The sequence below is a fragment of the Montipora foliosa genome, chromosome 9, assembly GCF_036669935.1.
Source record: "Montipora foliosa isolate CH-2021 chromosome 9, ASM3666993v2, whole genome shotgun sequence".
Lineage (NCBI taxonomy): Eukaryota > Metazoa > Cnidaria > Anthozoa > Scleractinia > Acroporidae > Montipora > Montipora foliosa.
In genome coordinates, this window is record NC_090877.1 from 26,565,992 (window position 1) to 26,580,991 (window position 15,000).

Here is a 15,000-nt window from a genome sequence, read left to right on the forward strand (position 1 = left end):
CTCTAGAGACAAGACTTTGATGCCTGTTATACGTGCAAACGCAGACGCAAGTGCGCAATTTTCGTATGCTTGTTACACACGTTATTTTGGGACCATTTTTCTGTTTTGCACTGAACATGTACTGTACAGTGTATTTCATTCAATTGATACATCTGAGAGACCAAAACACACTTCCTTACTTCAGTTTTTCGCTGGTATCACACTAACCTCCTTTTTTCACTTCACCCTCAATGACAGAAGCCTTCTCTGATTCTTTATTCACATCACCGCAGTCTGGAACAACATCATCATCATCAAGTACTTGATTGTCATGTTTAGACATGCTAGCCAATGTTGTCCCCACACTTGCCTCTGGAAGTTCGTTTGTCACAATCACTTTCTTATCATTAACATCAATCACACTCTCTGGACATTCAGAACTATTTGCAACAGTAAGCTCTGTTGTGTCTCCTTTCTCATAGCCACTGCTTGGCCTTGATTGCTTTACATTGGCTGTGCTCACTGCCTCTAAACAAGATCCTTCTGGATTCTCAAAATATTTGTTTTCCTTTCCTTTTTCTTCATCATAGACTGACGAATGATATTCAAATTCTTGCAGTTGCAAATCATCATCTTTCTTGTTGGCCATCTGTTCTCGAACTGTAAACAAGCAATGGTCAAATAAAGGTCATCATTTAATCAAAATACTTTTTTGCTTTTTTAATGGCCCATGATCATGAAATGATACCTACATTTGATCTATCATTGGGCAAATATAAAAAGAGAAATTATAAATCAAAAACTATTTTCCAACCTACATGTAATTAGTGTGAGTTATATTGACCCTAACAGAATGTGGTATCAAAATACATGTCATATGAAATCATACATGTAAAACTGCAGGTATTCTCCAAAGGCCTCTCAGTTCATATCTATGACCATAAATAATGGCAAAACCTTGGAGCCACAGTGCTACATTGTATAATTTTATGCATTTGGGACAACAATGCACTGTCAATCTCTCACCAGAAAGCATGCCATTGCCCAGTACATGTACATGTATTTCTTAAAATAATGATGAATGCATGACTAGAATTCTACATGTATAACAGGCTTCTCAATATGATTTTAAACAGCTGTTGCTGTGCTATTTTCAGGCGTAACACTGCAACTGGTTGACAAATTACAGTACTGTGCAAAAGTAATGCAAGTGATTTCTGACGAAATTCCTGCCTTTTCACAGCTTTTCGAGGAAATTTTGTTTGAAATGATATTTCGCTGCAATTTTGCAACGCCTATTGTTTCAATCCCTGTGATTTTTCGAACGATGATTCACTCTCCCCGAAAACGTGCTGCGAATTTTCCAGTGATAGTTCGCTCTTCCCGAAAATGTGCTGCGAATTTTCGAGCGAAAGTTTGTTCTTCCCAAAAGTTCGTTGCAAATTTGTAAGTAAACATTAGCTCTGTTTATGCCTTGGGACTTCATTAGAAAAGTTCCAGTAACTACGTGAATATTCTAACTGTAGAGGCAGCATTACAGCTGCCGAATTTTGCTTCATGAACTGGATCAGCTGTTTTACCAAACTCCTCTACTTATTGTCAAATTCATGGTTAACTGTTATGGTGATTCCAAAACTTACATGTATCAAAGTTGCAACAAACTTCTTGTGGTAATTCCTTTGTTGTTATTCATTACCACACTCGTTGAGACCCCCACTTTCCGTTGGTATAAAACGCACGAAGTTTCCCATCTTGAGCCCAGTCTCTACCGCGGTGACGGTTTGTTTTATTAAGGTTCACACTGTATTTCAATAATAGTGTCATTCACTTTGAAGCAATTTAGTGGTTATCATGCTGAAAGTTTCAACTTACATGTACACGAGAACTCAAATTGAGCACCTTCACAACCAGGGTCTCCACCCAGCTGGAATATTTACATCTGTGAGAAGCGAAGGTTTATCTGTAAGCTTTTCTAGGGTTACTAATAGTGATACTCACATTATCAAAAAGCTGCGCATTACCGGTTCGGTGAAAAATCTTCCCCGCTCCGGGAGACCTCAAAAGCTGTCTATAGAAGCCAAAGTTTTTATACAGTACCGCTCAGATATACGTTAACCAAAAAATGCGCATAATACGCGTATAAATTTACGCGTATGTGCGTACAAGTATACGCGTATGTGCGTATAAATATATGCGTATGTGCGTATAAGTATATGCGTATGTGCGTATAAGTATACGCGTATGTGCATATAAGTATACGCATATGTGCGTATAAAAATACGTATATAAGCACAAACGCATATACATACGCGTCTGTTCATTAGTATGTATGAGCTGGCTTATTGTCTTTCTATTGTTAGCGGGTTATTGTTCTAAAGAATAGCTTGACAGCATTAAAAACTACACGACCACAAACTCATGAAGACTTCTCCCAATACGCTGTTGCAAGTGTACACGAGTTAGATAGAAAGCATGTGCTTATCGATGTAAACGGGTTATCCTTTTCAAACGGAACTTTCATGAGCAGACGAGATGTTCTTCATCACTTACCAACACTACATCCATCGCAACTGCTTTGGAATGTGTTCAAAATAAATTTAATACCGGTGCGTCGTATTTCAGCAGAATCAACAAAGAAGCCCGTTTGTGAACAGCGTTCTGAATACGAACCCACACAGGTTGTTTCTTTTATGGCTTGCACCATCGATAAAAAAGTTTTTCTCAGAAACTTATCCATTCATTATATATACACGGACTAAACTTCAGAATACCCGGCCACGATTGCGTGACATTAAATGCATGCTCCCGCACTCCCGAAGTCGATGAAAGTTTGAGCTGGTAATCTGTGGCTCCCGCAGTCCCGCACTCCCGCAGTGGAAAAAGGATGATATTGAAATGGGGATAAAACTACTGCTCCCGCAGTCCCGCACTCCCGCAGTGGAAAAAGGATGTAAAATCAGTTTTAGCTTTAAATTTATGGTTTGGTTAACTACACTTTTTATGAGATCGTCTGACATTAAATGCATGCTCCTAAGAAGACTTTTTATGAGATCGTCTGAAGAATATAGCACTCGTTTACTGATTAAGCCTAAGCGCTTGTTTCAGTGATTAAGTCGAAGCACTCGTTTAAAATATTAGCTTTCAATTTGCGGTTTGGTTAACTACACTTTTTATGAAATTGTCTGAACATTATAGCACTCGTTTGCTGATTAAGCCTAAGTGATTGTTTCAGTGATTAGGTCAAAGTACTCTTTTAACATTGTACCTTTCAATTTGCGATTTGGTTAACCACACTCTTTATGAGATCGGCTGAAGAATATAGCACTCGTTTACTGATTAAGACTAAGCGCTTGTTTTAGTGATTTGATCGAAGCACTCTTTTAATTAACAGTTTAGCTTTCAATTTGCGGTTTGGTTAACTACACTTTTTATGAGATCGTCTGAAGAATACAGCACGCGTTTACTGATTAAGCCTAAGCGCTTGTTTCAGTGATTAGGTCGAAGCACTCCTTTAATTAACATTTTAGCTTTCAATTTGCGATTTGGTTAACCACACTTTTTATGAGATCGTCTGAAGAATATAGCACTCGTTTACTGATTCAGCCTAAGCGCTTGCTTCAGTGATTAGGTCGAAGCACTCCTTTAATTAACATTTTAGCTTTCAATTTGCGATTTGGTTAACCACACTTTTTATGAGATCATCTGAAGTATAAAATACAAATGTAGCACTCGTTTACTGATTAAGCCTAAGTGCTTGTTTCAGTGATTAGGTTGAAGCACTCTTTCAAAAATTTTAGCTGTCAATTTGCGGTTACCTTAACTACACTTTTTATGAGACTGCGGGAGCAGCAGTTTTACCGCCATTTCTTATTCATCCTTTTTCCACTGCGGGAGTGCTGGACTGCGGGAGCAGCAGTTTTCCCCCCATTCCATATTCATCCTTTTTCCACTGCAGGAGTGTGGGACTGCGGGAGCAGCAGTTTTACCCCCATTCCATATTCATCCTTTTTCCACTGCGGGAGTGCGGGACTGCGGGAGCAGCAGTTTTTCCCCCATTCCATATTCATCCTTTTTCCACTGCGGGAGTGCGGGACTGCGGGAGCAGCAGTTTTACCCCCATTCCATATTCATCCTTTTTCCACTGCGGGAGTGCGGGACTGCGGGAGTGCGGGACTGCAGGAGCAGCAGTTTTTCCCCCATTCCATATTCATCCTTTTTCCACTGCGGGTGTGCGGGACTGCGGGAGCAGCAGTTTTACTCCCATTTCATATTCATCCTTTTTCCACTGCGGGAGTGCGGGACTGCGGGAGCAGCAGTTTTACCCCCATTTCATATACTTGCTTTTTCCACTGCGGGAGTGTGGGACTGCAGGAGCAGTAGTTTTACCCCCATTTCATATACTTGCTTTTTCAAATGCGGGAGTGCGGGAGCAGTAGTTTTATCCCCATTTCATATTCATCCTTTTTCCACTGCGGGAGTGTGGGAGCAGTAGATTTATCTCCATTTCATATTCATCCTTTTTCCACTGTGGGAGTGTGGGACTGCGGGAGCCATAGATTACCAGCTCAAACTTTCATCGCCTTCGGGACTGCAGGAGCAAGCGTGCAATGTCACGCAATCGTGGCCGGGTATTCTGAAGTTGCTCCCATACACGTAAATACAGGGTAAGGGTTCTACCAGGGCATTTTAATCGTGTTGCGTTACCTGTCACGACTACGTGTTGTTCCGACTCGGGACTGACGCGTATGCAAATTTTGATGAATTTGACTCGCCTCTAGTTTAGTCAAAAGTTTCAAAAATCGATGGTCACAATAACTAAATCTCAACACAGCAACGCCGCCTATGTCAACAATTTCTTCGCCAACTTTGTAGCCTGCGAATACAGCTACCTCTCATCGCTGTCGTGTGATTTGCTGTTTCGCGCGAAACTCGACTGTTTACTCAAAGATTGTGAACATGCGAAACCACGTGTTAATCATTCGACTAACTTTTTATTTTAAGCTTGTAAAGATTTGCTTTGCAGATGAAACCTTGAAATAATTATTTGGTTTAAAAAAAAAAAAATTACTGTTTGAATAAACGATCTGTGTATATAACCGGAGATATAATTTTTTCGACAAGGTCTTCGCAACACTTTAGACAAACACCTCGCAAGCGACTTGCCGACGCGGCTGCCGAAACACAGAACTTTTCATTGAAGTAAAAAATAACTAAGCGTGAGCAGCGCGCAATAGAAACTTTGATAAACAATTATTTGATTAAATAAAAAGCATTTTACTGTTTGAATGAACGATCTGTGTCAAATATAACCAGAGATATAATTTTTTCGACAAGGTCTTTGGAACACTTTATACAAACATCTCGCGAGCGACTTGCCGACGCGACTGCCGAAACACAGGACTTTTCCTTGAAGCGGCGCACCATTGAAACTTTGATAAACAATTTTTTCGTCAAGCAGCATTTTACCGTTTGAATAAATGATCTGGGTCAGATATAACCAGAGATATAATTTTTTCGACGAGATCGATCTTAAGCTAAGAACGCTAAATTCAGACAATAAACATTTCGATGCGACGTGCGCGTTTGTAACATGATCTCCATTAGCTTTATTAGACTCTCAATGAAACACAAAGAAAATTTTTCGTTGTGAATAACAAAGACACATCAGACGCGCATGTTTATGCGTATATACGCGTATAAATATACGCGTATGTGCGTATAACTATGCGCGTATGTGCGTATAACCATACGCGTATGTGCGTATAACCATACGCGCATGTGCGTGCAACCATACGCATATGTGCGTATAATCATACGCGTATATGTGTATAAAACGCGTCTGCGCAGTTAACGTATATCTGAGAGGTACTGTAGATCAGCAAATGCAAAATAATGACAAGATGACGAGCTCCCAGATCAAGAAGAAGCTGGCAAAACATGGAGTGGCGGTTAGTTTGTCAACTGTGCGAAGATCACGCAAGCAGCAAGGCTGGACTCTACAGCGGACTAGGTACATGTACTGCCAGCTTATATGATACGCCAACAAGATCAAGCGGTTGAAGTATGCACAATGAGTCATGGAGAGTGACAACACTTTCCATAACATGATTTTCAGCGACGAGTGCTCCATTTCCCTTTCCTACAGGCGCATACATATGTTACCGGAAGCTTGACGAACCGACCAAGCGAAAGCCTAAGCCAAAGCACCCACTAAAGGTTCACGTTTGGGCAGGAATAAGCAGACATGGTGCCACAGAGATTTGAATCTTTGATGGCATCATGAATGCTGATCTATTTTGCAACATCCTAGAGACCACCCTTGTTCCATTCATCAGAGAAAGACTTCCCGATCACCGGTTTATGTAAGACAATGACCCGAAGCATACCTCCAGACAAGCCCAGACCAGGCTTCGTGAGGCATGAGGATCTTCCTGTTCTGATCGATGCTTCAAGATCACGGAATGCTTCAAAAAACGAGCATTTCACAAGAGCTTTTGTTTACGAATTCGACAATCAGTGTTAAAGGATTTATCAGTGACTACTTGCGTAAGGGATTTACATGTAACTGCAGCAAGCTGGAGTGTTTTGGTTTTGTTCCTGGAACAAACTAAGGTCATCCTCGTGGCATATTGAATAATTACAACTTGTAGGGTAAGTTGCTTACGTTCTCAAAAATTTAGATCCCTAAGATTTAAGAAACCTTGTGTTAGCTGTGATTTTTATCCTTCAAATCAATCGATAAGTAAATACAGCATTAGCTCTGTCACACAGTCACAATAATTATTAGTTATCAGAAAAATTAATATTTGGTGTTTACATGACCGCTCAATTGAAACCATTACATGTACATGTATGTGATGAACTTCGCTCGACATGTTGTCGAACTCCGGCTCTGTTCAAAACGAACTTTCAAGTATTTGCGGGCAAAGTGTTTTGCTTGAGTGTTCTGTCTTTGTTCCCAAAATGAACTCAGAGCTCGATTGTGTGTGTAGGTGCATGTAAGTTGCTCTAAAGCTGAATTCAAGCGTGCAAAATAATTAGCGAATTTTACATGCACAAGATGAAAGAAACCTTGTGTTAGAAGTGTGTTTTTATTCCCTTCAAATCAGTGATCGATACACGTGACTAAATACAGCAAGCTGCGGCACACAGTTCATACAACAGTTATCAAAATATATTTCATGTAAATTACATGATGATCGATTGGATGAAATACGTGATTAACCTTCGGCTCTGTGCTTAGCGAAATTTCGCGTACTTAATGGTGAAAGAACGTTATTGATCGCGAATTTTCGTTGAGGTGTTGAAGACCCAACTAAATTTCCCCTATTGTTAAAGTGAATTATCGCTCGAAACACATCGAACTTTCCCTTGAATTTTTGCATGATTTTTCGATGAAAATTCGCAAAGACAAAGAACGAAATTCGCGCATTTCACTTGCGTTACTTTTGCACAGTACTGTACATGTAATCTACTTGATAAGGACAACACTTGTCTTACAAATGTACAAGTGACAACCATGGAGGTGTTATGATAATACATGTACCTCTAAGACTTAAAATGAAATAAGACTTAAAGTAAAACCTATAATTATATGAAACTAATAATAATAATAATAATAATAATAATAATAATAATGATAATGATAATGATAATGATAATGATAATAATAATAATGGTTATTGGATGTCTTGGAGGAGGAGTGAAGGAATTGAAAGTCAATATGAAACGAATATTTGATAACGATAACGATAAAGAAATAAAATTAACAGCACATGAGATGCAAAAGACAGACCCCAGAGTACTGAGGGAGAGCAAATCCCTTATTAGAAAGATATTATCTGGACTGTTGACGTGTTGGCTACACGATGGGACAAAGGGGTGAAGAATTAATAGCACACGAGATAATTATTTTGCTATCCTTGGGGATGTCAGGGTCAGTATTTAGATGTTCACCAGATCTGCTTTCCACAATGATAAAAATAATTTACAGAACATGTCAATCACACATGCACTATGAAAATTAAATTAATGTCAAACACAAGCTCAGTTTGACAGTGTTTAACTGGGTACACTGTATTAAAAGCTTGTGCATGTCACTGATTACAGTGGACCTGACAAGTTCTTAGGTTCATGAAATATTATTTGGTTTGAAATTGGATAATAATTATTGTTGTTGTTACCTTTTGGAGCACCATGGTCACTGGGTGGTAAATAGCTCGATTTTAAATCTTCCTTTTCAGTACCATCACAAACTTCAGCATACTCTGAAAATTTAATGCATGGAAAAACTAATAAGTACACATACTGCAGTCTGCTTGGAATCTATAGATCTACCGGTATATTCATTTGGACATGTTACCACCTTGAGCTTAAGTACAACATACATGTAGATACATGTATATAAATATCAAGAGCAGAAAAGAGCAATGAAAATTAATTTGAGAAATTCAAGCGAAGAAAGCCTTGAGAGAAGCCAAGGAATGAAAAGAAGAGAATATTTCAATGAAGTACACCAGAAAGCAGAGAGAAATACATTGTAGAGCGAGAGACAAAATACTAATTTACAACAGTCAGCTTTCAGGTAATTAATGTCCAGTCGTGAGCTGCTTTGTTTGACTGTGAAATTGCAGTTGAGTAAGCAAAGTTACATATATTTCCACTGCGCTTTCAATTTTACTAGACTAAGTACAATGTAGATGAAACGACACCACACCCTTGCTAAGCACTCACATTTTTACTTGCGAGAGTGCAAATGCATAACCCACCGAGGAAACAAAATTAATGTTTCTGATTTTGAAACGGCTCAGTCTCTTTCATGATTCATCCAACAAAGATCTAGAAGTTGACGCATTGACGCTCCCAGGGGAGATCTACACAGCGCTGATTGGTTTTTAAGCAGAGATGTATCCAGAGTGCGTCATTGCGTCCTGGGACGCACTCGTTTTCCTTTTAGACGCATAGAATATCGAACAAAGTGTCCAGTTGGACCCAGAAAAAAATCGAATGTTTATGCAAATTACGAACGCCAGAAAAAACATGCAAACGGCGTATTTCACAAGGAAATTGAACATTCCCATTTCTCACATCGGAGAAATGATCGAGTTCCTGAAATTTCAAGGTAAGCTGTCATTTCAGACTTTTGTAGTCAAATAATTTCATTTTGTCAACCATTATGTCCAGCTTCATAAGTTCAGTTTTGAATTCGAATGTGTTGCGCGACATGATCTGAGCTGTTTCTTACATGAGACAATTGGCGACACTTTCGAAATGCCCTCAGTGATAATAAAACATTTCAGTCGAAGTTCAGTTTGTTGCATGCTTTGCAAGTGAATTTCAAGCATTAGTTCGCTTATCGTGAGTGAAATGACGGAGAATCCAAAGGCAACGTATGTTAAATTTTTGCTTTGTGCGACCCTGTTGATATTAATTCCGGGCGTGCACGTGTCATCGTCTTGGTTCTTGTTTTGCAAATTATGCAACTTTTCTTTGGAGTTAGTGTTAAAATTAACGTGTTAAACATGAAACTTGAATGTATTCAATCCCTTGGTTATTAACACATTGGCCATGGCAAAGTCAAGCCTGCATGGGCCGACGATGAGCTGTGTATTGATTGCTTACATTTGTTTACTCTTTTGTTCCTAAATTACACCTCAAGTGTAGTTAAAAGAAATGATAATCTTTTATGGAAATTGAGATTCAGTTCTGTTTTTTTTTTGCTGTCGAGATCTAGATCATTTATCAACTGGAGCCAACAGTTCCTACACTGAGCATACGGATTCGCTTGATAGATGGAGCTTTGATAGCCCATACATTTTGATCGATGAATCAACAGGCACAACAGTTTCAAAGAAATTAATCATTTTAAGTACATATTCGTTGGGAGGGATAAGACTTTATTTTTTTGCAATTAGAAATCTGAAAGGGTACTGCAGCAGCAATTAAGAGGCAATAGATCGCATATTAATTTTTGAATATTAATTAGCTGGACCCCCAAAAATTTTGCATTGGACCCCCAAATTTTTCAATAAGGGGTCCAGAGGACCCCCAAATTTGAAAACCTGGATACATCTCTGCTAAGTAACCCACATGTGATTTCCAGATGACAGTTTCTTAACAAAGAGAAAGGAATCTGTGGCTTGTTTCAGCAGACCCTCGTGGGAGAGGAACAGTAACAAAGAAAAAGGTCCTTTAAGGGTACAGTATAAATATACAGTGTAAGTCTCCTTTGGGAACTTGTCATTAATGTTTTTCAAATAAACTAGATGCATCTCTGCATGAACTTGTGCTTTTCTGATGTAATGGATCGTCAAATGAAACATGAAAAAGAAATACCGAAGAGATGTCGGCTCAAACCATAGGCAGCCCAAGTTCGCGTCACTAGAGAGGGTGTAATAATTAATTACTACTGAGAAGATGACCTCAAGGTAAAATAAGCACCAAAATGCACAAGAATACACCAGAGGTGAGTCAGTTTTATTCATTTTATTGAATGAATGTTAAATTGAGAGTTTTTTAGGCTTCATAATCTAGGGTATTTTATGTCCCATACAAAGTCTTATAACACGTTTAAATTTTCAACGGCTGCCTGTAATGCAACACCGCTTGCACTCAAAGGTCATCTTCCCACTAGTAATTAATTATTGCGCTGCTTACATGTATGCTCAAACATCATTTTATTACTTAGCTGGAGTGAAAGCCAGAGTAAGAAATAAGAATTACTGTGGTATTTGGTATCAGCAATAGTGATGGTAGTAGTTTAACATGTAAATGTTAGAATAGTTATCATTATAGTTATTTCACTTGTGTACTACTGGAGTATACATGTATCTCTTCAGCATGCATGTATGTACATGTACATGTACACTGTATCTTCAATTTACTTCTAGTCTTTTACGACTTTTTCATCTCTTTCTTTCCTTCCTTTTCATTTGACTGTATTGTCTTATCAAGGTATGTTAATTTAATTAAGTTAAATATCAGCTGGGTTTGCCTGACGAATCAATAAACTGTCTTTAGGTCATTATGGCACTCTAAAACCTGATTTCTAAATTTAAGGACAAAAAGTTCTTGTTCTTGTTTTTTCCGGTGGTAAGCGTAAAAATGTTTCTTAACTTTAAGTTCTTAATTTCAGGAATTTTCTCAATTTTACCACAAATTTCTCAAAATAGGACTTTGTTGAAAATAAGAAAAAATCCAGAATTTCTCTTATTTTAAGATTTATAACTTTTTTGGATTTCAGATCAGTTTTTTTTTCTGAGAATGAGAACCTTCTTTTTTTCAATATAAGACCCTAGATTTAAGAATTATGTTCTCTCTGAATCGAAGAATTGGAATTGTCTGCTCTTGGCAGAAGCTAACTTCAAAGTTGTCCTCTCGTTTTGTCTTCTAGATCAGTTGTGGATCTCAGACCTTCTCAAGTCTTTTAAGGGCCCACAGACGGATTTTTCGCCTGTTGCTAAGGAAGTGAAATGTTACTTCCGGTAACTGACGTCATCATATCATGAGCAGACAAGAAAACCCACTCACAAGCAAAAGTCACCGCACAAACTGTGCGTAACCATTACATCCTTAGCAAGGCACCAAGTAACTTTTTCCTTTGTACAGTCGGTAATTCGCGCAGTAGAATCTTGGACTGCAGAGGACGTCGATTTGGTGCGATGCACGCTCTTCTTCAATGGTTGTTCTTGTTTTCGTATGACATCTCGAAAATTTTCTCTTCGTCTTTCTTTCCTAGCCTACATCAGTTTCTCTTTAATCATAGTTTCAATTTTCTTTTCTTTCGTCGAGTCATCTTTCTATACACCGAATATAAACTTCACCGCCACGCCACGACAAGATTAACTTTGTCTTTTCAACAGTAAACAGCACGTGATACATAGGTACGTAATGTGCACAAAACTATTGACCAACTTTTGCAGCTTATCCATCAGAGCTGAATATCCATCAGCCAAACAAATGTCTTTTGTTGACAGTAAAAATTTTGATAGGCCTTGTTGACATTTTAAAATCTGCCATATTACACTTTATTTTTTGCCCAAACAAAAAGGATGTGTTTATATGTTAACTAGTTAATTCAAAAATAATTAAAAATCTGAATAAACTGTGAATGATAAAAGGTAGCCTAGAGGTCCAAGCATTTCTCCGTTATACTGCGTTTAGGGCTGGTTGTGGTCTTTATTTTCCACTTTAAGTTTACTTGCCAGTCTCTGTGAAGTTGATTTATGGAAATTCAAATATTATTGTCTCCAGCCCAACTGCATCTCTCAACTTTCGATAGAGAATTACTTGGACCTTATAATTATTGCCTTCACCATTCACGTTTTCAAAAATCTGAGCAGCTATTTGACACTATTTGTTGTGATGTTTGCCTAATATGTTCACATACAATGTAATTGATGACTTTGTTGTTAAATTGTGGCCAAATTTCAAGCAACAAAGGAAGCTTGACTTCTTCCAACAATTTGTTATAGGTCGTGTGCCAAAAGAAATGAGTTGAGTATACCAAGATTTTTTTTTCATACTATTTCCAAAGTTTTTGTTGTATGCAACCTGCCAAAGTTCTCTTATATGCAACCTGTAAGCCAGGGCTTAATGTTGACACTTGCCCGCTTGCCCATGGCAACCAATTTTGAAAAATCTTATCAGGGCAAGCAAAATCGGGATATTAGTTGCCCTTTTAGGTACACGTAGATGGAATTTCTGTGGAGATTGAAGATCAACATACATGTATAAAGCAATTCAGAAATTCACTATGATTTGTTTCATCTGAAATCGAACATGAACTAATTTACTTTCTTACTTTACCAACACAGAAAACACTTATAATAATTTTCCAGATTAATTGGCTTGTCTGACTAGACAAATATTCTACACTTAATACCGGTTACTAGTTAAGAGTATGCCTCTGAACCTTATCAAGAATGAAATGAGTCAATAAAACCAATCTTAATTTAGCATAATTTGGCTTTCATTTGTTTTGTTTGTACTCTATTTGAGGACAATTGCCCCTAAAAAATGTTCCCAGGTACAGATTTGTTATTTAACTTGCCATTCAGTAAAGTAAAGATCAAATGCTACCCAAAAAGCAGACAATGAGGGGTAACTGTGCTTATTTAGGAGATAAGGTGCAGTGAACATGCAATTTTAGAAACTTTCTTTCTGTACAAATGTAGTTGTAAGACAATGTTAGTTTACACTATCTGCAATAAAAGAAGCTACATTAGCGAAAATTTGATCATGTCAACATTTGAATACACTTACATTGTAGGTCTGTTTAATAACATTTAAAGCTAATGTTGTTCCTTGAGGTGGAATAGACCTTAACAATAATATAATTTTACTTTGGCTTTGCAGATTATCAGAAAAAAAAAGAATATACCGGTATTTTCAACTTCTTTCATACAGATTTTTTCTGTTTTTCGGTCAAATGGAGAAAATTCAAATAGGAAGTGGTCGATGGAAAGATTAATGGGGGCCACAGAGTATCCAGGACAGAGAAGAAATTCTGAAAGCAGCCATCTTTTTACAGTCACCTTAAGGATGGTGCCTACTAATTAGAGATATTTTTTCCCCGATGTGTGATTAGGCAGAAAATGGAGATCTTAACAAGTGTTATTGAAATCCAAAAAGAAAATTGGGGGTAACCACGCATTTTTCAAAGATAATTCATGAATAATATTTGTACAAAGCTTTAAAATACAAAGCAATGTACGACATTCTTTCTCAAATTGAAGCTTAATTATCTCTCAAAAATGCATGGTTACCCCCAATTTTCTTTTTGGATACCAAGAGTACTTACATTGTACTAAGATGTACTTTCTCCGGATAGTTTTAAACCGCGCCAAAATATCCCTGTGTTAGTAAGCATCACCGATAGGAAATCTGAGTATCTCGAGATGTGCAGAACGTATGCGCAGTAACAATAGTAGGCACCGTCCTTAACACGATACATTACTGACATGTCCTACATTGTTACATGTAGATATTATTCGCATCGCATTCCCAAAACTGCACAGTAGCAATGGGCACAGACGTCCTTACTGTAGCTGTTTTGGGAAACAAATATTCTTCCTCAGGCAACTAAACTGTGAGGCTTTGCAGCCAACCTTTTAAAACTCATGGTGACCCCTGCAGTTTGTGAAGTTCTTAAGCCACATGCAATTAGAAAAAAGAACAAGAATACAAAAAATAGTCAGGACTATTATGCTTACTTCCCTTCAGTTGACTTTCTTATTAAGTTAACAATCACGCATGGATTGAAGGGTGGGCCCAGCGGGCCCCGGCCCCCCTTTTCCCCCTGTATTTAAAGAGCTTCCGTAACCAACCAACGTTTAAAGTGGTACAGTGTGCACCAGGCGGTTTTACTTTAGATAATGATTACATGTAGTTCAGTTTCAGAGCTTTTCGTATTTCAAATACATTTTGCCTTGATAGATAGATAGATAGATAGATAGATAGATAGATAGATAGATAGATAGATAGATAGATAGATAGATAGATAGATAGATAGATAGATAGATAGATAGATAGATAGATAGATAGATAGATAGATAGATAGATAGATAGATAGATAGATAGATAGATAGATAGATAGATAGATAGATAGATAGATAGATAGATAGATAGATAGATAGATAGACAGACAGACAGACAGACCTTTGGCCCCCTCTATTTTCTGGATTCACCATGATAATATTAATAATAATATTGTTATGATCTAGAGTGCTTGGGACCACATAATACCAGTGCCAAGATGCTGTCAGATTATCTCCTCCAACAAGGCATTTTTTGTGCCGTTCTGCCTAACTGGAAACTGCTCCTTAAAGATGGAGAGTATAATAACAACCAGGTCCCTAGAATCTTTTCAAATTGTTGTAGGCCTGTCTCTTAAATTAATTAAGGACACACCATGAAAGCGTTTTTCATTTTCAGGTTTGTAAAATTACTGTTATGAAAGTTAATTAAACGAAAAAAATTGTAGGCCTACAGATTTAAATGCTGGCTACACCCCTGAGTGCC

At 37.8% G+C, this 15,000-nt stretch overlaps 1 protein-coding gene across 1 annotated transcript in view; it reads right to left on the reverse strand.

The window, feature by feature from the left end:
* LOC137972149 (uncharacterized) overlaps window positions 1-15,000 on the reverse strand; it is a 67,162-nt gene that overhangs the window by 51,152 nt on the left and 1,010 nt on the right. Inside the window, exons 2-3 of the mRNA XM_068818987.1 lie at window positions 8,163-8,246; window positions 208-639 (exon numbers count right to left, since the gene is read on the reverse strand). Of these exons, the coding sequence (XP_068675088.1) occupies window positions 208-639; window positions 8,163-8,246 (516 nt within the window). The remainder of the gene's footprint in view (window positions 1-207; window positions 640-8,162; window positions 8,247-15,000) is intronic.